The sequence below is a fragment of the Phocoena sinus genome, chromosome 16 (assembly GCF_008692025.1).
Source record: "Phocoena sinus isolate mPhoSin1 chromosome 16, mPhoSin1.pri, whole genome shotgun sequence".
NCBI lineage: Eukaryota > Metazoa > Chordata > Mammalia > Artiodactyla > Phocoenidae > Phocoena > Phocoena sinus.
Window position 1 is genome coordinate 53,215,595 of NC_045778.1, and position 23,743 is coordinate 53,239,337.

Here is a 23,743-nt window from a genome sequence, read left to right on the forward strand (position 1 = left end):
ATAAAATGGAACGAAATTGGGTCATTTGTAGAGATGTGGATGGATCTAGAGACTGTCATACAGAGTGAAGTAAGTCAGAAGGAGAAAAACAAGTATCGTATATTAACGCATATATGTGGAACCTAGAAAATGGTACAGATGAACCGGTTTGCAGAGCAGAAATCGAGACACAGAAGTAGAGAAAAAACATATGGACACCAAGCAGGGAAGGCAGCAGTGGGTGGTCGTGGTGGTGTGATGAATTGAGAGATTGGGATTGACATGTATACACTGATGTGTATAAAATGGATGACTAATAAGAAAAAATAAACATAAAAAACCAAAACAAACAAACAAAAAAAGAAATTATTTTTCTTTGAATATATTCAATATTATCTGCTAAGTTCAAAGGCAAAACATAATAATGACTATCAAAATTTAAGTTAAATTTAGTTAATTGAAAGTTTTAACTGTTTTTTGAAATTTAATTAAGTATTATAAATTTTTTCTATAAACCTAAACCTATTCATAATTGTAGCTATCAATGTGAAGAATAGGTGTTGTGTTTAATATATGTTTTACCTAGACTTACATATATACAGATTTAGGATATTATTAAATTGTTTAATATTGTAAATTTTTCCTCAGATACCATGTGCAACTGTTGTAAAAACTGTGCTAAATTGTGAATATTGGATGTAGAGAGTTCAAGACAATGAACACTCTGCTCTATGACAAATAGTTTGCTATTCAAAAATCAATTGTGGTCATGATATTTGAGAGAAAAGATATGATGAGCTAATTTTTTTTCTTACCTAATTATTTCTCCAACTCAGATGCTCCTCATACTCTGAAGCATTGTCCACCTCTGATATCAGCAGTGCCACAGTCCTCAATTCTTCATTTGAACATAGTTGTCTTTCATGGACACAGGGTAGTGTAGCAGAGTGTTTCTCTGGTGCCTAGATGGTGTGAATCACAGCAGCAGATGTGTTGGATTGTGAATTGCCCAGTGTCATCACTGAGCACTGGGTCCTGAGCGACAGAAGTACCAATGTGATTTTTACCAAATTCATCATTTATGGTTTTCTGGTTTATGGGTCCATCTAAGGTGCAGGACTAGGGCAGGGGCCCCTTGCCTGGGTTTGAAGGCATTACCACTTCTCTGGGAGCATGATCTTTCAAACTTTGTCTAGTCATACTCACTGTTAGCTTTAGTTCAGAATTTATAATCCAGGGAGCTTCCAAGAACATGAAGTTCCTTCAACAGAGTTTCCACAGTAAATTATGCCCCAGCTTAGGTTCAGAAGTTGATAGGATGCTCATTTGTCCCATAACATGGAGCTCTAACATCAGGGGTTGTGATCACACTTGGTACTCACAATGTTTGCTGACCTTTAGAGGTGAGTCGTAGCTTTGGTACATTGAATTTTCTTATTTGAGGGGAAAACGGACTCATTTAATCAAGCAAAACTCTTGTATCAGTGAGCCTAGACAACCTCCAAAATGTAAGGCCTCTATTTGTATTTATTCTCTAGAATTTCTTCTCTGTATCTGAGTACTGTGGTCAGAATTCAGTCTAGAGATGACCTCAAGATCTCTACCTCCTGTTTGGAAGTTGTCTAGGAATTTCCTGCAAATAATATGTATGCAGTTCATACTTTACAATCATAAAGATTTATTTTAATTAATACCCATTTCGTTGGGAAAGAACTCTCTCACTAGTCAATCAGCCATAGAAGAACTCAAAATGTGTTCTGGGGAGAGCATAATCTCTCTATCCCCTCTTTCCCATTTATTGGTCAGATCAATATTTAAAATTCATATCAATATCAATATTTATAATTCATTTAAGTACATGCATTTTCTTCTTTTTTAAACCTAGATATGGTATCTGTTGTTACTGTTCTCATGGCTATTTACAACTAATTGTGGAGTGAATTTGTCCACAGTTAACAGAGGTCTAAAATCTCAGCAGGCAGGTGGTAGAGGTATTTAAATTTTGATTGAGGCTCTCTTAACAGCACCCTAAAAATGACACCCAGATAGTATCTATCTGTTTGATTATTCCTAGCAGTCTGATGCCGAAACCCAAACCAATCTATAGAGTTTCCACATTTGGAATGAAAGTTGTGTAAATATCAGAGTATTCACTTAACATTCTTTGTAAATTAAATTATTTGAATATCCCTTCCATCAAAACCTTTTTTTAAATCCTAATATAAGTTTGTTGTTTTAGGTATTACAAATTGGAATAATCTTTAGCAAGTTTAGGAATATAAAAATAATAGCTTATTAAGGCTAGCTAACCACTGAATATATTTCATCTTACTTGAATTTTCTTCTCCAATATTCTCCCCATTCTCTCTCTCCCTCCCTCTTCCCTCCCTCCCCCCTCTTTTTTTAAGCACATATCAGACATTCTAGCATTTTAAATGGAGTTTCTAACAATTATATTCAGAGAAACGTAAATATGGACAATGAAAATTACCTACATGGAAAATGGCTTATCATTTCATAGAGAATTTTTTTTAAGTAGTTTCCTTTAACTTACTGGGAGGAGGGTCTATGCAAAAACTTTCCTGGAGTGGTCAGTCCTGAGGTGCTATGTCTGTTATGCTTCTTGCCAAAGTTCAGGAGGGCAGTATCTGTTTCCTCAAGATGGTGTGATAATGGGGTATTGCAGTGTTCTTGATGTGAAGCAAAGAGATAACAGCCAGAAAGCTAATTAAAATAGAGTTAACTTGCTTTAAGGAAAAGGGCAAAGCCTTTTCCTTCCCCCTGCTTTAAAGTCTTCCTGTTCCCACCCACCACAAAGACTTGAAACAATAGAGTCAGCAAAAAGAATATCTTTATATTCACTCTTTTTAAAAAAATTGTTCATTCTTATGAAATGTCTTATTTTGTTTCCTTAATGACTTTGTCTCCACCTTCCTCTACCTTGTAGATGGGTAAGAACTATCAAATGCTTATTTTCCTAGTGGTGGTACATTTAAACAATCTCCCCTCCCCCAGAGTTCCTTCGTGAAAACTTTAGGCCAGCCAAATGAGTTACTACACTGGTTGGGATCTTAATGCAGTAACAGTGTGATAACACCACAGGAAACACTGCATTTTGTTTCATGAATTTCTCTGGGTTAATGTTATCTTGATTCCTGATTTGTAACAAGGCAGCAACTCTGACATCTCCATTTAGGAACAATAATTGTAACTTTATTCATTCCTTGGATTGGTGATTACACCTAGAAGATGTTCTACCTAGTATTTCTTACTATAATCTGATGGTGCCTCCATCATTAACCTTATTTTCTACATTAAAAGGGAAGTGAAAAGAGAAAAGACGTAGAATTGTGATCTTGGGCATGATTACTGGATCATCAGAAATGTTAAACACATAAGGATAAAAGAAGAAGTGGTTAAAAGAGTAAAGCACACTGTCAACAATAAAAGGAAATAACTAGAGAAAAATAACTATGCCTATTCATTAGAAACTGATGTAATTAATTGAATGTAGATTTTTTTGGTGGGGGATTAGTGGTCAGAAAATAATTGTAAGTAAATACATGTTAATTATTTTTGCCTTGTCTCATTAAAAATTTTTTGTGGTGGTAGATATGTAAATATCTTCCTAATTGAAAAAAACATAGTTAAACAAAATAGTGGCATTTCCTTCCTAAATGTGTTTAAAAGTGGTATTACTTCTCATCTGTCTGGAACAGTGAGGGTATACTAACACCTCACTGTATAACCCTTTTAATTACAGGGTATTTTATATTGTTTTGATTTTCATAATATCTTTGTTATGTCAGTAGGACCTTGCCCTATTATAAGGATGAGGAAACAGCCTGAAGTACTAAATGACTTGCCCGAAGTGGCATCATTTGTAATTATTAGATCCAGAACTAGAACTTAAGTCTCCTCTCATTTTCTTAGTGCTCTCTCTACTGCTTGGACTCACAGAGATGTTTTCCAAGGTCCTTCCCAGTCACAGGTTTCTTTAGTTTTAGCAAAGATATAAATGTATCACAATATTTCTATAGTCAAAAAGTGCTGTCCTAGATTTTATTTTATTTTTTTTAAAAATATTTTACATATTTATTTATTTGGTTGCACCGTGTCTTAGTTGTGTCATGTGGGATCTAGTTCCCTGACCAGGCATCAAACCCCGGCCCCCTGCATTGGGAGCACAGAGTCTTAGCCACTGGACCACCAGGGAAGTCCCTGTCCTAGATTTTAAATATAGACATTTGGAGACAGTGGGAGGCAGATGTGCTGGATATTCTCTGCTTGCTCCACAGTCCACTGTTCATCCTCTTCCACCCTGCTCTGTGCCATGGGAGGTTGTTCAGAGTGAACTGAATCAAGGGGCTTCTGATTAGGTTCAGCAGGAGATGGGAGGGCAGAGAGTGAGGTCAGGTATTTATTCCTCTGCTGCTTCCCTGCTGGGCCACAGTGGCAGTGGCTACAGTCCTTAACTGAAGGTATAGCAGACGCCATAGGTCCCCTGCCCAGGTACCCTCAGCCCTCACCATGCCTGATGTACGGTGGTGGCTGCTTCCTGCGTGAACACCCGCCACTCTCTGCCTGAGGGCTTTTTCTGGCCATGGAAGCATGCCTACACCATGCGCAGGGCAGGGCAAAGGTGCTGGACAGTTGATATCCCCAGGGAGCAGCCCTTAACCAATGATGTATGGGAATTGGTGGGTAAACACCCCCATGTCCTCTCCCCCAGGTTGGGACAACTCTGAGCCTTGTTCTTCACCATCTCCTAGAGGTCCCTATCGAGACTGAGCCCCATTTGCACTCAGTGGTGATCTGCTGATCAGTGCGCACTGTCGGCCTCCTTCCCTCCCCTGTCTCACTTACCCACCCGCTTCCAGTGCCTCTTGGAATTGCTTCTAAATAAACTACTTGTGCTGAAATCCTACCTTTGAGAATTACTTTTGGGGGACCCCAACCCAATGCAGAAGCCACAGTTCTTGTCAGACAACTGTCTTCTGTAGCCACAGCTTACTCTGTGGGTTCCAGGAACCTCTTCCTTCCTCTCCCTGCCCCTTCAGGTCAAGTGTAGTCATGGATACCCATTGTTGCTAGCCCCAGAGTGATTCACTGCTCTTGTACACACAGCTGCAAAATAGGCTGGGCAATGTAGTCTTTATGCCGGATGGCTAAACAATGGATATTCTTTTAGATCGGAAGAAAATAAGAATAAGAGGAGTATACAGCTAGCAGTCTCTTCAGAGAAACACTTCAAATTTTAGAATTTTTGCAGACATACTGTGGGATAATTAAATGGTTGACAGCAACACAAATCAGGCCAGCAATGATTATAACGCAATCGCCACCATAATGTCAATAAAGGTATCAGGGTTATCTATGGGTTGCTCTTCAGGATAGCTGCTGTTGGAGAAGAGCTGGTTTTGCCCGGCTGTGCTCTTCTTGGAGGCAGAGCTCGTGTCATTCCTCTGTAGCCCTATCTGGTGATATGCTAACCTCATACTGCTTAGTTACAGCAAAGCTGCTCTACACTCAGCTGCCTGAGTGCTTCATTTCATGCCTCAGGCATTGCTGTGACAATATTTATACTCAACTGTAGCAAAAAGCTTTTTTAAAACATCAGTAAAAATTTGGAGGGACTAAATTTTTACTGGGGAGGGGGGAGTTGACTTCTTGTGTGCAGTGGTTGAGAATCCCCATGTTAGGTATTTTAGAGGATATAAAATGAGTAGTAAACTGTCCTTTCCCTCCAGAACTCCAAGTCTAGTAGTGATGGAGAATGTAGTGAGGACTGAAGGGAAACTTGGGGTGGGAAGGAATGGTAACTCCAGTGTAAGAGGCAGGATACTTTGTTAAGGTGTTAGTTATTGTGGGTCTCCAATCCTACCCTAGCTTGTTATTGAAATTGCACAAGGTGCTCTGAAGCAATAGAGTATTCAGGAAGAAATAAAGGGGTACCTTTGAGGGCCAGGGAAGAGTGGAAATTCTGGAGCACTGGGAAGGGGGTGGAGGTTGGTGGGCGATGGGTACTGGGCACCCTTGACTGTTCTGTGGTTGTGTCCTGATCAGTAGGATGGCCAGCGCTTCCATCAGAGGCAAAGCTCCCTCTTCAGTCCTCCACCATCCCCATTCAGCACTGGAACGGAAAGCCTGTCACATTTCAAGGTTGGGCAGTGAGAATATCAAAAGGGATCAAAGTAAATGAGGGATTAGGAGTCCTTCCCCTATTTTCTGATACATGCACTTCTCCCAGATTATGGTGTAAACCAGGGAGGTGAGGGGACTCCAGTAATGATTGTGATTGATTTTCTTGGCAGCTCAGAGGGAACTGAGATGGGTTTAAGTTGATATAAAGAAAATAAACATAGCAAAATTTCTTGGATACCTAAATGTGGTGGTTTAAGATTGAATCTGCTCCATGCATAAATAACCCAAACAAAAGCAGAATATGACAAGTGCTGGCTGTATGGGAGGCTAAGGGATGTAGCACAGCTATAATAAATCATGGCATACTGTTTGGGAGCACTGCAGTCTCTTTTTCACAGGGCTTTTCTGGCTAGGCAGAAGAAGGAACTGGAGGGCAGTTAAGCAGAGAAGGGGAAAGTATTCTTTTCCTCACTGATTCTCTTCTAACTTACTCCCTTTTCAAAGTAACATAGGTATCAGGGTTATCTATGGGTTGCTCTTCAGGATACATAATTGTACATGTGGTAAATATTTATATATTAGTCAAATATTAATGAAGTTTTTTTTTTTTGTTTTTTGTTTTTTGTTTTTTTTTTGCGGTACGCGGGCCTCTCACTGTTGTGGCCTCTCCCGTTGCGGAGCACAGGCTCCAGACGCGCAGGCTCAGTGGCCATGCTTCACGGGCCTAGCCACTCCGCGGCATGTGGGATATTCCCGGACCGGGGCACGAACCCGCGTCCCCTGCATCAGCAGGCGGAACTCTCAACCTCTGCGCCACCAGGGAAGCCCTTAATGAAGTATTATATCCTGGTACTTCCTTCTACTTTCCTCTAGTTGCCTGTCACGCTTGAGTATGTCCTGTAAAATCCATGTTGTCCATCCTCTGGATTATGGCAGCAGAAAAAACATTGTCTCGTCTGCAAGGCATTGTTGACACACAAAGTGCAGATCCTTGTGTTCCCGCATCTGTCCCTCCCACAGACACCTTTCTCATCCGGCAGCTTTCTCTTTGCCATTGCAGAGGCTTTGGAGCAGGGAACCCTATGTAATTTCTATTTTTCCTGGAAATTAAGGTGAACGGTTGTGTGGGTAGGCTTACAGACATTTTCTATATGTAGTCTGTATATCCTTAATTCTAAAACACGTGATAAAAACAGATTTTAATGTTTTGAAATTAAGTGTGTGTCTTGCAATTAATGTCAAAAGAAATCAGTCTGTTTCCAGGCAGAACTGTAAGTTATGCTGTGTTTGTCTTTGTGCACGTGCATGCTTAGTGTTGTGTGGAAGGTATCTTTTCATCTGATCGCCAACTCAGATGAGCTGTTTGTAGCAATGCCTAATGCAGGTGAATTTTAATTTAATTCTTGACTCCCAGTTGGCTTTTGAAACCTTTTAAAGATTACAATTCAGCAGTGGAAGATTACCTGTCATATGCCGAGTAATGAATTTTAAAAAACAATAGGAATTGTTACATACTTTGGACTAGATCAGAAAATTTCGGAGTTGGGAGAGATTTGAGTGACCAATTCGTATGCTGAGAAGGAGTTTTACTCGAGAATGGCTCATCTATTAAAAGGTTCTAGCTAACTTTTCCCCCTAAAATTTAAGCACATATGCAAAACCCTGGACTGGGTGCTATGGAATATGGAAGACGCGGATGGGGAGGAGAGAAACAGAATTTGCAGTCAGACTCTATGTTGTGCATATGAGATAAATCACACTTGAAGCTAGCAATGCAAGGCATTAAGCAAGTGCCAAGCTATTTGTCACTTAGAGAGAAGAATTATGCTCTCAGAATTTGGAGGAGCTGGAAGCCTTTAAAGATTTAAGGTTTGAACTAGACCTTGAAGGATGAGCTGGGATAACTGTCTAGGCTAAGTAATAATCTCAAAAGCCAGAAAATCACTACTGTCGTTTCCCACTCTATTATTTCTTCAGGCTTTGATGGTCCTGAATGGATGAAGGGCCTAATGTAAAGGAGTGCAGGGTGCCTGACTTTGGCCTTGTCTCCAGGGTTTGTCACCCCCGGCAGATCTCTGCAGAGGCAGAGCATTAACAGCAACATGGGAGCTTCTTGCTACAGACTGGCCTGGTATTACGGGCTATTATTGTCTTCAAAAACTGGGTGTTTGAGCCACCCTGTTAAGGTCTTGAGCATAAGATTCTAGAAGCCATGTGTTCTTTAAGAATGTCCCCTGCCTCCTAGGACCAGAAATGTCCTAAATTAGAAGACAGAGATTTATGCCCTTTGTAATCTTGATTGCTTAGCAAATGCAGTCAGGCACTTAGGGTCAGTTAAATATGATGAATTTTTCTTAACTCCAACTTTTTGCCTTCTCAGAGCTACTTTAAGTTCTCTGGCAATGTTCCCCTATGACGGTGGCCGTCTGAAGAAGCGTAGGCATTTCCCTTCCTTTATTATTATTTTTTTCAAGTTCTGGAACCAGCAGTCCGTTCTCCTTCCTGCCCTCACTTGGACCCAGAGTTTCTGACTTCTCTCCAGAGACACTTATTTGGAAACTTTTTGAGCCAGTGGGGAATCAACTTAGAGGCTTTTTTTCTTTTAGACCAATGGGAATATTGTGTGTCATGGATGAAAAGATTTGAGTACTACCAGTATCACACTGAGTCTATATAACAAGGCTGTTTCCATGTCTTGGCCCACAGCCTGAGTTAATTTTGCTTTGCTGGATGTAGAGACAATGAATTGTTTGAACAAGAAATCATGTGTAACAAATGCTTTTGCAAAACCGTGTCCTTTTAGCAGTTACTTTAGTAAAGATGTCCTTCAGCAAGGGGTTTCGGTACAACAGATGCCTTTAAACACCTATACAATGCTTAACAACATAATTTTAAAAATATACTTTTAATTTTAGAATAGTTTTTGATTTACAGAAAAGTTGTAAAGATAGTACAGAAAGTTCTCCTATACTCCATGCCCAGTTTCCCCTGTTAACATCTTAAATTAGTGTGATAGATTGTTATAATTAGCCACTTACCCTTGCCTGTCTGTAACCTTCCGCTCCAACACCTGACTCCTACTGTCATCTATTTACGTAATTGTTCAATTCCAGTATACATATGTAGTGGTCTCAGAATTATGAACCTGTATCCCCATGGGAAACAGCTTCATCAAATAGAGTAATATGTTTTTGTATAGTTCCTTTTGCCTTTAGTCTTACAAACTTTACTTATTTCCAAAGTGACTCAGGTCAGTACCCTTTCCCCTACTCCCTTCAATGAGGCTCTTTCATACATTCGTAATACAGTTAGATTCTTTTGTCACAATCAACATTCCATTCAGGGATCCCTTAACCCCATGGGTGATTTTTTTTAAAACTGTATACATTAAGGTTCATTTTTGTCCTTTAAATTTCTATGGGTTATGAATATCGTCACATTTACATTGGCATTGCAGTATCATACTCAATAGTTTCACACTCTAAAAAGTCCCCTGAGCTTCACCTATTCAGACCTCCCTCCACCCCAGTGAATCTCAGGCAGCCACTGATCTGTTTACCATCTCTATTTAAATTTAACATTTAAAAAATATGTTAAAATTTAAAAAAATTTTAAATAGTTGGGGCTTTTATAAATCGATTGGACTTTCGTAGATTGTGAGTAGTTTCTTTGGAAATGAATGTCTTTGACCTTAAAGATGTTATAGCTGTTATCAGTTATTATACCTGAAACTCTTGGATTTGGGGCCTGCCTCTTGAGTAGCAATACAATTTTATCATTTTTTTAATGAAGGGACACTTCACTCATTATGTCTGCAAACCTCTGAGACATTTAGAGGAATCAGGGCACTTGAAGTGGGGGTAGAAGGATGAAGGAGGTAAAGGGGATGTTTCAACAGAAAATGCAAGAGATTTCAGCAAATGCGGGGGAAGTAAGGGGTAGTTGTAGCTCAGATAAGAGTGGTTATGAATCAGTTGTGAGATACTTGACGCAAACCAAGATAATGCTTACACAACACAGACTTCATCAAGTACTGGGATCAGGTTAGGCATTTACCTGCAGTTCAGGACCTTTATTTCAATTCTGCACACTCCTTATTGAGTGTCTGCTGTGCTTGACTTTGCTGTGCTATGTGCTCTGAGCATGCCTTCTTATGGTGCAACTGTTTGGTCACATACTTCCACTTTGGAAGAGCTGGCCATTCTGCAACATTCAAGGGCTTCCCCTAACTCAGAGTTCAGGGCATTCCTTCCTGACTACCAAGGCCACTTGCTTATCCTGGAACAACAGAGGCATGGGTGACCCTTGGTCATACTTCACTCCCCAATCCCGTCTCTCAGCATGTCCCTAGTCCCACAGTTGCTGTTGAATACGTAGGATCACATTTAATTTGGGGAAGGGAGGTGGAGAGGTACTATGTGCTGTTGGAGGGAATTCTGTTCTCATTCCCTTCAGTTGCCCTGGGGTTACTTCTGAAAAATAAATGGAAGATATGGGAGGGGGAGAAGGTCTGAAAAATAAATGGAAGATATTGGAGGGGGAGAAAGTAAGGGACACAGAAGAGAAGACAATGTTTTATTTAATCTGAACCATATACCTAGCATATAAGTGAAGAGGAAAGGAACTCAAACTTGTTGAGTGCCAACTATGTGCTAGGGTCTCTGTTGGGATTTCTTACACATTTATTTCCCTACAATGACTCTATGAAGTAGATTTTTTTTTAATCTTTATTTCTCAGGTAAACTGAGGTTCAGAGAGGCTAACTTGTCTAATTTTACACAGTGAAGATTCAAACCTAGATCTCCTTAACTCCAAAACCCTGGCAGCACATTAAAATCACCTGAGCCCTTTTACGAGAAATCCTTATCTGAATCCCAGACCAAATTCCAATTTCTGAGGGTAGGGATGAGCATTAGCACTTTTAAAGCACCCGCAGTGATTACATATAATGTATAATGTGCAGGTAGGGTTGAGAACCATGGCTCTGCTCCGAGAGACAGTGCCTTTCCTACTCCTCTCCTAAAAGAAGGGAAGGGGCATTTTCTGAACCAGTGTGCATTCTAAATACTCTGAGTACTTTTATATCCATCCCATGCCCTATTTCCTATCCCTCACAGGGGTTTTTATCATCCCTAAATACCTGTAAGCAGGCAGGTGGAGTGGGGGCAGAGGTTATTACTGATGGTAGAGAACTACAAATATGATTGAGTTAATCTAAACAATTTTTTTGATAAGACGTGCATGTGGTGCTGATAGATTGTCAAAGTACAATGTCAAATAGTGTCAAGAAAATTTGATATGATTTTCAAAAGGTGCTGGCAAATTTTGCTTGTTGAATATTCATACACCAAATACCAAAGAGTACTGACTTAGTATCTTAGTTTATAGCAGATGTAAGAAGATGGGGTTTGGGTGTGTTCCTGGTGGAAAAAAAAATCTATGAATTCCTGAGATTAGATTTGTTAATTGCCATACAACATTTAACATGTTTCTTGAAGTATGATTTATCATGCCTCTGACATCCCTATCAATGATAAAACCCCATTCTTTTGCAGTCTCCTTTTAGCCTTGAAACCAACCATGGGTAAGAACCATTTAAATAATATCAAAAGGACATAAATAACCACACAGCTCATTCCCCCAGGTCTTCACTAAATTATTACCTTCTACCCCTGGGAAGTCCTGACATATATACACTATTGATACTATGTATAAAATAGATAACTAATGAGAATGTACTATATAGCTCAGGGAACTCTACTCACTGCTCTGTGGTGACCTAAATGGGAAGGAAATCCAAAAAAGAGGGGATATATGTATACGTATAGCTGATTCACTGTGCTGTACAGTAGAAACTAACACAAGATACATATTGTAAACACATATGATAAAGCAACTATACTCCAATAAAAATTAATTAAATAAAAAAGTAAAAAATTTTTTTACCACAATAGCACAGATATCAAACCAATATTATTAGAAATGGAGTCTAAACTGGCTCGGGAGAAGGCATCCACTGGATTTTCATTTAGTATAATTAGTTTTTATTATAAATGGCAAATGCTCTAAATCTGAAACCTTAGTAAGGTGAAGAAAGAGTATTGTACAGACCCAGATTTATCAAAGCACCAAAATTTTTATTTATTTATTTTTGGGGGCCGCACCATGCGGCTTGTGGGATCATAGTTCCCTGACCAGGGATCGAATCCATGCCCCCTGCAGTGGAAGCGCAGAGTCTTAACCACTGGACCACCAGGGCAGTCCAGCACCAAACATTTATTGAGCACATACTATGCTGCTGAGCACTGTGCAAATAGCAGAGATGCCTAAAAAAAGCCCCTGCCTTTATTGAAGTATGATTAAAAGTATAATGGAGAATATATGTTATATAGAGAGTCAAAAACAATCTTTATTGGTCACAAATTTAATGGCTTATGGTATATTTGGAAGAAAAATGTCTTATGGTACAATTGGCTTTAGATACCACCTCTCATGCTGAAGAAACAGTGTAGAAAGAGCATGAACTAGCAATCAGTGAAATCAGATTTATGTTCTGCTTTGCTGCTGTTTATTAACTCAACCATTTATCAAAAATTTACTGAGAGCCTACACCGTGGGAGGAACTATATTAAGTGCTGGAGAGCATGGTAGCAACCAGCTCCCTGCTCTCAATGTGAACATGAACTTGTAGCTTAACATCTCCACGCCTCTATCCTTGCTTAGACTAGATGTCCGAGGTCTCTTTCAAATCTAAAATGCTAAGGTTTGTGACAGCCTTGTGGAGGGGGAAGCTGCCCAGACAGGCAGCCCTGGGACTTGGGAACTTACCTTCCTCTCTGAGGCTTGGCTGTTGTCCTGATTTCAAAATAACTTCATATACACAGTTTTAAAATGTTTTGGTCAGTTTCTCATCTGCATTTGGGTCATGTTGGCAAAGCCTGGGTGTAGCAATTCTTGCTCATAAGACTTCAGAGATAGGAGGTCTAGGTTTGGAAAAGGTAGACAGCTTGCATCAGTACAGCTAGACAGCTGTTCCCAGCGAGCAGCCTCCCCTGCCGTCCCACCCTGCCTTGTGACCAATACCACGCTTTCTCTCGCCACAGCATCTTTTGCTAGGGTGACCCGTTGCTCTTCTGGTGTAATGAGCCTCTAAAAGGGATTGCTCATTAGGGGACCAGAAGTGATCAGATTTATGGGGCTGGAAGAACTGTTCTTGGGTCCCACAGTTTTTCCGGTGGGTATCAAGGTAACAAGTTTCTTGGACAGTGTCCTTGTCCCCACGGTGAGCCACAGCCACCCCCCGCCTCTGCAGGAGACCCTCCAACACTAGCAGGTAGTCCTTTAAGATCAAACACATCCTAAAAGATCTGCGTTGTTGCTGGTTTCCAATTTCATGGGCTTGGCCGGCTGGGGCTGTGTGCCAGCGGCTGGTAGTGGCAGGCGCCCGCTGAGCAACAGGAGCCCAGAGAAAGAAGGAGTGGCAGCAGCAGTGGAGAGGACACCGCGGGAGAGAGGCCAGAAGCGAGGAAGGGTCCCTGAAGCCCGCCCCCTACCCAGCGCCAGACTCTGCGGCGCACTGGGTGAGCATGGTCGGCGGGCAAGGTTGCAACCATGTGGATGAAAGGCTCTTGGTGCTACCGCCAGGAGTCAGTGCTGTGCCTCTGAGGTGGGAGAGCCAACTTCAGGATACTGGTCTACAAGAGACCTCCCAGCTCCACGTAATATCAAACGGCGAAAATCTCCCAGAGATCTCCATCTCAACACCAAGACCCAGCTTCACTCAACGGCCAGCAAGCTACAGTGCTGGACACCCTATGCTAAACCCCTAGCAAGACAGGAACACAACCCCACCCATTAGCAGAGAGGCTGCCTAAAATCATAATAAGGCCACAGACACCCCAAAACATACCACCAGACGTGGACCTGCCCACCAGAAAGACAAGATCCAACCTCATCCACCAGAACACAGGCACTAGTACCCTCCACCAGGAAGCCTACACAACCCACTGAACCAACCTTAGCCACTGGGGAGAGACACCAAAAACAACGGGAACTACGACTTTTGCAGACTGCAAAAAGGAGACCTCAAACACAGTAAGATAAGCAAAATGAGAAGACAGAAAAACACACAGCAGATGAAGGAGCAAGATAAAAACCCACCAGACCTAACAAATGAAGAGGAAATAGGCAGTCTACCTGAAAAAGAATTCAGAATAATGATAGTAAGGATGATCCAAAATCTTGGAAATAGAATAGAGAAAATGCAAGAAACATTTAACAAGGACCTAGAAGAACTAAAGAGGAAACAAGCAATGATGAACAACACAATAAATGAAATTAAAAATACTCTAGAAGGGATCAATAGCAGAATAACTGAGGCAGAAGAACAGATAAGTGACCTGGAAGATAAAATAGTGGAAATAACTACTGCAGAGCAGAATAAAGGTAACAAGTTTCTTGTTATCTTGCTTCAAAATTGCAAAAAGTAAGTAGCTTTTTTTTTTTTTTTTTTGCTTGCAGCCAAGATATACTTTTCAAGGGGAAAAATGGATTTCTGTAACAAAGGGAGAGGGAAAGAGCTGAAGAGAGATATCTGAACATACATTGTTTCAAGATACAAAAAATTGCAACCTGGGGAAGCTTTAGGGGAATGAGCTGTTGGACTTCTCGGCCACTCTGTCCTTTCAATGAAAAAGACATAGGGTTTGAGGTTCCTTCCGAAACGGGGCAGGCTAATTTAGCCCCTCCCACGAGCCCGAGGGTCTGTTATATCTCTGTTCCTTGAGTACCTCTCTCACTGAGACCGACCACAGCAAGCAGAGGCTGAAAAATAAAGAGCAAAGAGGAAGAAAACAAAAGCTGCCAATTATGGAAGATAGAAGGGGTAAGAGCAAAATTGATTTGATCTGAATCCTTAAGAACAAACAAAAAAAAAAAAAAAAAAGGAAAAAAGAAAACCAAAAGCCCGGACCAAAAGCAAGTACTTGAAAGAGCAAGAGGCAAAAAGCCCTAAATACACTTTCCCACCCTCTCCTTCTGAGAGGAGGCAGAGAAAAAACTTTGGGAAACATTTTAGGAAGCCAAGCTCCGGGGTTAGAGTCAAGGGTGGCTCCTGAGCAAGCTGGAGCAGCTCATGAATATTCATTAGCAATTGGTATTCAGATCTGGTTTTTTAGCGGCAAAAGACTTCTTCCGTCCCCTCGCAGTTTAGGAGGCAGCTGCCTCATTTACAGTCCAGAGTCGTCTTGCTTCGGGTCAGTACCTCAGTGAGTTTGCTTGAAGATGCTGGGCTCTGTGTGTAGATTTGCCTTGTTCTCGAATTTCCTGTGTGCTTTCCTGTTGTGAAATTAGCAAAGGCTTCTCTGCCTGGAATTAGACAGAGAAGTTAATGTGGCAAGAGCCTGTCACAACAGGACCCGAGAGTATGTCTTGCAAAAGACTAAACTTTTCTTGGGAGGTGTGGGGGAGTGTGCATGGGTGTGGGGAGGGAGGGAAGGGGTATAGGTACGAAGAACGGTTTTATCTTTAAAAAGCAAGGCTTATCGGACGGACTATATTTAGATTTTGTCTAAAAACTGCGAGAGCAGCCTGGTTTGTACAGATGGTGTGCGGTCTCTGTCCTTTACCTCTTTTGGGCATTTTCTGCCAGGACAGAGAGCCAGCTGCTTGCCAGCCCGTGGGAGCCAGGAAGAATGTCTGCAGCATTGTGGTTGTGTAGGGTTGCAAACCTTCATCAGCTCTGGTCTCTAATATCCCCACATGTTTTTATCACATACAACGTGGAGGAATGGGATGAGTAGTCAGTAGAGTTCTTAATAATGACAGTAATGATAGCTGTTAACGTTTTCGTCTTTACTCTGTGCTGGGAGCTGTTCTAAGCGTATTACACGTGTTACTTATTCCTCACAGCAACTTATAAGGTGAGTGCTATCATTATCATCCCCATTTCCCAGATGATGGAGTTGAGGTAGTGAGAGAGTAGCTTACCTTGGGATCACACAGTAAGTTGTGAATTTGAATGCAGGCAACAGATGCAGGGTCCGAGGGTCTATTTCCCTACCCTGTTGCTCCACTTCAGAGTCTCTTGTTACTGCTTTGACGTTGCTGATTTGGGTTTGCAAATCTTTGAAGCTACAGGGGAAATGATACTGGTGAAATCTCAAGTCTGGTAAGGAATTTGTTCTTTGCTATCAAGTTTACATGCATTTTTCCCATTTGGTGCCCGTGGCCATTCTCTGTGGTAGGGCCCAGGTATTGTTATTATTGACTTTTACAAAACGGGGAGACTGAAGCCAGGAGGGGTTAGATGGCAGGAATCACACAGCTCGTTTTCAAAAGTCCAAAGCAGACTAGAAATCCCCTGCCTCTGGTTTCCCTTCTAACCTGCAGATTGAGCTGAGTCATCTCTGAACTTCTGTCCCCACCCCCAGACACTTTCAGTTCCTCAAGGGACTTGGGGAACTTCTTTCCTCCCTTCCAGATTGTTTCAAGACACTTGCCTCTGCCTTGAAGGCTGATTTGGTCCTCTCCTCCTCCTTTAGTCTGGAACCAAGCTGCTCGAGTTTGAATCCCAGCTCCATCCTTTCCTGTGAGCCTCAGTCTCCTCATCTGTAAAATGAAGAGAATAATGTTATCTACCTCACAGGGTTGTTGTAAGGACTAAATGAGGGATTCATGCAGGGTTCTCAGAACAGGGCCTGATGTATATAATATGTGCTCAATAAATGTTAGCTGTGGCAATCACTCCTTCAAGCCTCATCTTGATTGTTAGTCCCTCCTTTAAGCCTTACAGTAGCCTTATATTGGATGTTTCTGCAATACCTCACCACTTACACCTAAGGTGGCACTTGTCATATTTGTCCACACTCCTGCCTTCTGCATGGCTTCCCAACCTTCCCCTGACTATAATTTCTTTATTTACCTTTGGATCTGCAGTGTCTAGCACAGTTTTTAACACATAATGGGCACTCAATAAATATTTAGTAAGCTAAGTAATATTATCTTAGTTGATGTTCATCCAAGTGTCAGTAGGCTGGTTTAAAAGGGGACCTTTGAGTTTGCAGTGGAGTCCTGCTGGTACAAACAGCTCTTTTGTGCAATATGTAAAGACATCCCTCTAAGTGAATACACTGAAAAACGAAATGCATTTCTTCTAGGTGGGTGACCTTCAGAGCTGATGTGACTCTATGCTAGGGCACCCCATTTGGCCCGTCCAGCTCTGGCTGAACTTCAGCCCCCAGTCCCCTTTCAGCTGAGAACCAAACTGGAGGTTTCAGATACCTCATAGCACAACTTCACTATCTCTGAACAGAACATCTGGTTCCAGAAATAGTGTCCCACCAGCCCCATTTTATAGCGACCAATCTCGTAGTCTGAGACAGCATACTCTGGTAATAGAAGAAAAACAAACACCACAGAGGTTGGCCCTGGATAAAATCATAAAGTACATTATATTTGTTTCAGCACCCTCCCTTTCCTTTTCTTGGCGTACCTTCAAACCCGCTTGACAAATATTATTGTGTCTTCCATTTGTAAGTCCCTGTGCCAGATGTGTGGGATATAAACAGTTTGCTCACAGTCTAGTGAGGGAGGCAGACATATATACAACCAACTCTAATTGAAGCCAGACTCTGTGAAGTGCTAATAATCATAGCTAACATTGGTTTTTTATTATGTGCAAGGCACTGTAATTTTTATACATACATCTGGCATTGTCTCATGTCATCTTCCCAAAAAAACCTATGATAGAGATTTCTGCATCTTACAGCTGTGGAGAGAAGTTACTTGGCCAACGTCATCCAGATAGTAATAGGCAAAGGGGGGAATTTAGACCAATATAGTTAGGCTGCAAAGCATGGGTTCCTAATAGATAAGTTCTCCTACCTCCCTAAGAGCCATAATAGAAGTTTAAGGAAAATCCCATGAGAAACAGAACAGGGATTGATGATTTGGGGGAAAACTTCTCAAAGATATGGAACGCTTCAGTTGGACCTAGAAAGATGAGTCGAGTCTGGTGCCCACAATAAGCCCTTCCACATCCCAGCAGTGCTTAAAGACCTCTCTCTTTTACCAAAACTGCAGCCTAGATTTAAGAATAAAAAGCTTTATTCACTTTTTTCCAGGTTCCAAGTAGGGAACCTATTTACATGTTCATCCTGGAGATTTGCAGGCAGAAGTCCAAAGTTTAGCCTTGATTATGAGTTTGGGATTACCAGTCCTGTAATCTAATAAACCTTTACAAAGTCAACAGGTGCATATTAAATGATTTCTTTAATCATGATTGTCTTGCATGGTCATTGGGCACATGTGGTAAACAGTTTTTTACAAATGGCAGTGATTGGTCTTGCTTTTACTTGGCCAAACCGTATTTTAAGAGTATTTTCTCCCTTGTGTTGTCTTTATGGTTGCTTCTGCACTCCATAACCAGTGGTTGTGCCGAAGGGCATTAATGTTTAATTCCACCTGCCTATGCAGAGTGAAGGTGAGGACTGGGGCACATCCCATCGGGTCTGTTCCTTGTGAGCTCCATTCCCTGAAAAAGTTTGGAGGGAGGCCAAAGTTGAGGGCGGCCCTTGTGGTGAAGAATCATCAAACCTCTTGGAGGTTTGATGGAAGTGCAGATGAGCAGAGGCACTGCCTTTGTCTTGGTGAATGTGAATCTTTATCACATACAATCTGTAATTGCACATAAAGGCCCTGTGTTGGATTTCCTAAACATCTCCCACCTTCTCTCTACGGCTCCAAGTTTCCTTATGCTGCTTTCATTCCCTTCCTCCAACCTGAGAAGTACTGGAACAGAACATTTGGTTGCCCCAGAACCCTTTGCTGGGTGTTTGGAGTGCCTGAGAGCTGGGGCTAGCAAGGGTTCAGGACTCTGAGACTGGGAGCAGCATGCCAGGGGGGCACTGTCTGCACTGCAGAAGTGAGGTGAGAATGATCCCAGACACAAAGGAGGATAGTGAATGCAGAGAGGACCGATAGGATTTCTTTAGGTTTGGAAAATTGAGGGAGTCATAAGGAAAAAAGAAGTCGTTGGAGTAGAGAAGGCAAGAGGGAGTTTGCCTGACATACTTCCATCCCACAGTTTTTGTGCTAGAGTATCAAAATGAATTTAGAGACCCAGGAACAATGGCAGTACATGCCCTACGTAAAAAGGTGTTTCCTTCTGATCCATAAGGAGGATGTGGACAATTTCTTTCTGTCCGTGAAGATGTAAGTAATATGGCATATACTCATTAAAGAAGACATGAAATATGGATTAGAGGAGAAAGAAAAACAATTGCTCATGACATTATTTTGGTGTATTTCCTTGTAGTTCCTTTTTCTATGCCTGGGTTGTTTCTCTTTTTTAGCACTTATTTGACTACAACCTTGAAAAATTACGAGGTGACCTTGTGATTGTTAGGCTATACATACAGTTTTAAAGCCTGACTTTCAGTGTAGCAGTGAAGCACAAGTATTTTCCACCTTATAGCATAGTCTTCGTTAGCATAATTTTTATAGTCACATAGTTTTTTTTAAGTGTCCCTGTTATTGAACATTTAGGTTGTTCCCATTTCCAATAAACATCTTTGTGAGTGAAGTTTTTCCATATGTAGGGATGCATGCTGAGGATAGAATCCCAGAAGTAGAATTACTGGATCAAAATTTGTAAATGTTTTTTAAAGTTCTTGATTACTATTAACAAGTTGCTTTACCAAAGGATGGACCCTTCATGCTCCCACGAGGAGTTCCTGTTTTGCTGCATCCCTGACAACTTAGGTGTTTTGTTTTGTTTTTTTCTTTAAATAATCGTGTCCACTTTTATGTTGTTTTAGTTTGTTTAATTACTGGTGAATTTGACATTTTTCACATAATGTGCTTCTTCTTTTGTATACTGTTTACATCCGTTGCCTGTTTATTACTTATTGGATTTTATGTTTTAAATTAATTTATGTGAGCTCTTGATAAAATAAGGATATTCAGGTTTTTCTACTATATTTGCAACAGTTTTTCCAAAACCTTAGTGTTTTTATACAGAGAGTTACAGCTATGAATAGATCCAATACCTTTTTATCTGTGGTGTTATATTTTCAAAAAAGTTTGATATTACATTTATTGTCTCTTTAACCCAGGATAATTTTTTGAAAGTTCCAGGTAATTGTCATTTTTGTTTAAACCATTAATTTTTATTAATTTTTCATTTTATTTCACAATGATTAGAGAATATGGCTTTAGTATTTCTGAGGTTTCTTTGTGCCTAAGCATGTAGTGAATTTTTATAAATGTGAACACTTGTGAATAAGATATATTCTGTTTTTAAGATATAAAATTGGATATTTGTAAATCTATCCAGTCATTTCAATTATATGGTAATCCCTCCTCAACCATAATATTCTCCTATGTGAAATTATAGTACATCTGCATTTACTTTTGTATACATTTATTGTGACCTATGAGAATTTTAATTCCAGGAAAAAGAATGAGCTGTGAATAACTTTTTATTGTGGCTTATTAGAAAAGGGTGGGGGGCAGTGATAGAGAGTTGGGACTAAAAAAGGAAGTAAAATAGATACGGAGAAGGAGTAAGTCAATAAAGTCTTGAGAAAGATGAAAGAAGATGAGATAAAGTTCTCAGCATCTTAGGCAGCTGAACCTTGTATGGCTACATAACTTTAGGAAGTATTGTAGTATGGTGTGAGTGAAAATTACCAAGTCTTTCCCTCCCAAATAATCATGGCAGGCCCCAGGAGGCCAGAGCCAGGAGGTGGGTCTGGTTGGCAGGATATAGGAGGTGAGGGTCAGAATCTCTGAACTATAAAATTGAAACAGTTTTGCTCAAGTGGATAAAGACTCAGACATATGCACAAAAGACATCTGAAGCAGTGTGTCATCAGCAAAATAACTTTTTAGGCACTGAACTGAAAAGGCAGGGTAGGGAGGACTCGAAAAGTTTCCAGTGAACAAAGGTTGGTAAATAGAAAGTAATAGTGCAGTACTCATATTTTCTAATTTAAGCTGTGTGAAATGTTCTTGATACCATCTTTTGCTTAATGTCTTCTTTTTTATTGCTTTATTTTGGTGTACTTACAAATAATCATTAGGGCTTTTTCGTAGATTTATTTTCTTTTTCTTCGTTTTTGGTTGATATAGTAACAGTGGTAGCCTGCAAAGATTACAGCTCTGAGTCCCCAGAATTTATGAATGTTACCTTATACGGAAAGAGTCTTTGCAGATATGATTAAATTAAGGAATTTAAACTGGGGAGATCCTGAATAATCACAGATGGTCTTATAAGAGGGAGGAGGAGGGAGACCTGACACAGAAGAAGGCAAGGCAACCATTGTAGCAAGATGCTGTGCTACTGGCTTTGAATATGGAGGAGAGGTCCACAAGCCAAGGAATGTGGAATACGGAATGCATGGAATGCCATCAAGCAGATGGAAAAGGAAGAGTAGCCCTGCCCACACCTTGATTTCAGTCCAGTGAAATTGATTTCAGACTTTGAACTTGGAACTTCAGAACTGTAAGAGTAAATGTGTATTGTTTTCAGCCAATGGGTTTGTGGTAATTTGTTATGGCATCTGTAGGAAACTAACAGAGTAAGTGTTCAATACATGGAAGTGATGATGGTTTAGTTAGTTAATCTACAGGTTTGTAGTGTGTATTGAGCCACATGTTGTTCCAGTCAACTTACAGATGTTAACTCAGTTCTCAAACAACTGTTTGAAGTTGATACTGTCCCTGTCTTACAAATGAGAAACCAAGGAATGAGTAGTTAAGTGACCTACCTAAAGTCTCTCAATTGGTAAGTGCTGAGGTTGAGATTTGAACCCATAGTTGTTGATCTTACTATTATTTCGAGATATAATTCACATACCATATAATTAACCTGCTTAAAGTTTACAATTCATTGCTTTTAAACATAGTCACAGAATCGTGCGGCCATCACTACAATCAATTTTAGAACATTTTATCACCACAAGAGGAAAACCTGTACCCATTAGCATGAATTTAATTAACTTTAATATAGTTCTTTTCTCACTATGACTTGCCCCATTTTTGAGTTCTTAATTTTTGTTCCTGTCAAAATGATCTGGTGCATATGAAAGTAATTTTTTAGAAAGGGCATCAGTGTGGTAAGAGAGTGACAACTTGTCTAAATATAGATAGCTTATCCCCCTCAAGTAATTGGAAATATGCCCCCATTGTCTTGAGAAGTTTGATGCTGTGAAGTACTTTGAGGACACTTTTTCAGCCTGAACATTTTTCTGTTCTCTATTTCTGACATTTTCACAGTGAGACAACTGAGTATAGACTTCCTTTCATTGATTTTGCTTAGAATGTGGTAAACCCTTTTGATTTCCAAATTCAGGACTTCTTTAGGGGCAAGAAGGATTTCTTTTTTCGTAACTTTAATCAGTGCTCCTACTCTGTTCGCTTGCTTTTCTTCTTCAGGATCTCTTATCTCTGAACTTACTCCATCCGTTTATCTCTCCCTTTCTTCCCTCCCTCCCTCCCTCCCTCTCTCTCTCTCTCTCTCTCACTCTTTCTTTCCCTCTCTCTCCTTTCTTCCTTCCTTCTTTCCTTTCTTTATTTTCCTTTGTATTCTGACAATATTTTCCTAATATTCTCTACATGACTGATTCAGTTTTCCTTAATTCTTTCTAGTATAAACTTTCATTCAGCTACAGTATTTTTAGTTTCCATGAAATCTTTTATCCTAATCTGTTCTCTTCTCAGACCAACATCCTCTTGTATCTAACCAAAAAATAAATAAAGTAAGATTTCCCTCTCTTTCCTGCATCATATCTATTTTGGAAGCAAGCTTTTCCTCTACCATTCTTTCTACTTATTGCAAAATTTATTTAATCTAAGGCCTTATCCTTGAAAGAAAAGAGATACCTTCTGTAGGGGTGCACAAATGAATGTTATGTGTTTTTCATCTTATTCTAAAAAGAATTTAAGGAAGCACTAGGGGAGATTCATCCCAGTTCAGTGTTAGAGATGGGGAATGCATGGTTTACCCTTTGCTCCCTTAGATTCCGTTTGGATCCTAGAATAATGGAATCACCAAATGCAACATCCCCTTCTATGTGTGGGAAGACATCTCAGTCCTCTACCCAAGAAAGCTCACTCAGATCCAGGAAAGAAGGCAACAGTCCTGTTGCCATAGAGTCATGTTTCAGAGGATAGAGAGGCTAGGGCTCTCAGGATTCTGTCAGTATTTTTGTCGAGAGGCATAAAGGCATTCAGGAAGGACCCTTCTCTGGGCCCATTTTCTTGCCTTTGCCCCTTTCCCACTGAGAGCAAACCTTCATTAAACTGCAGAGTGAGCTCCTACGCCACTGCTTAGCACCTTGCCCAAGTAATGTCTTTGGTTGGAGATCAGTTCTAAGCCTCTTTATACTCATGGTAGAGTGAGCTTATCAGTTCACAGAGGCAAAAATAAACACACAAACAAGCAAAACAAAGCAAGACAAAACAACAAATCCGGGACTTCCCAAAGTGTTCCCTGTGCCCCTCCCGTCACACCGTGCTTCTCTTCTCCCACAGTGCGCTTTTGTTGATCCCAAGTTAATGAGTGTTAGGTGGGCCAGCTGAGGCCTCTGCTTACTTGCCTCCCTCATGCTGCCTTGTC

The 23,743-nt window shown here is 40.6% G+C and overlaps 2 protein-coding genes across 8 annotated transcripts in view; one reads left to right on the top strand and one right to left on the bottom strand.

Annotated features, from left to right (window-relative positions):
- The window catches only part of TCTN3 (tectonic family member 3), a 45,267-nt gene extending 42,351 nt beyond the window's left edge, over positions 1-2,916 (bottom strand). The window contains exon 1 of the mRNA XM_032607361.1: positions 2,534-2,916. The gene's annotated coding sequence lies outside the window, so the exon portion shown is untranslated. The remainder of the gene's footprint in view (positions 1-2,533) is intronic.
- The window catches only part of ENTPD1 (ectonucleoside triphosphate diphosphohydrolase 1), a 124,940-nt gene that overhangs the window by 11,735 nt on the left and 89,462 nt on the right, over positions 1-23,743 (top strand). The window contains exon 1 of one of the 7 annotated variants that reach the window (XM_032607363.1): positions 14,715-15,007. The exons of 4 other annotated variants lie outside the window; for them this stretch is intronic. Coding sequence is in view for 1 of the 3 variants with exons in the window: in XM_032607365.1 (XP_032463256.1) it covers positions 14,992-15,007 (16 nt within the window). In the remaining 2 variants the exon portion in view is untranslated. Of the gene's footprint in view, positions 1-14,714; positions 15,008-15,055; positions 15,378-23,743 lie in introns of those variants that run through there. 2 more of the 7 variants (XM_032607365.1, XM_032607367.1) reach the window with 2 other exon arrangements.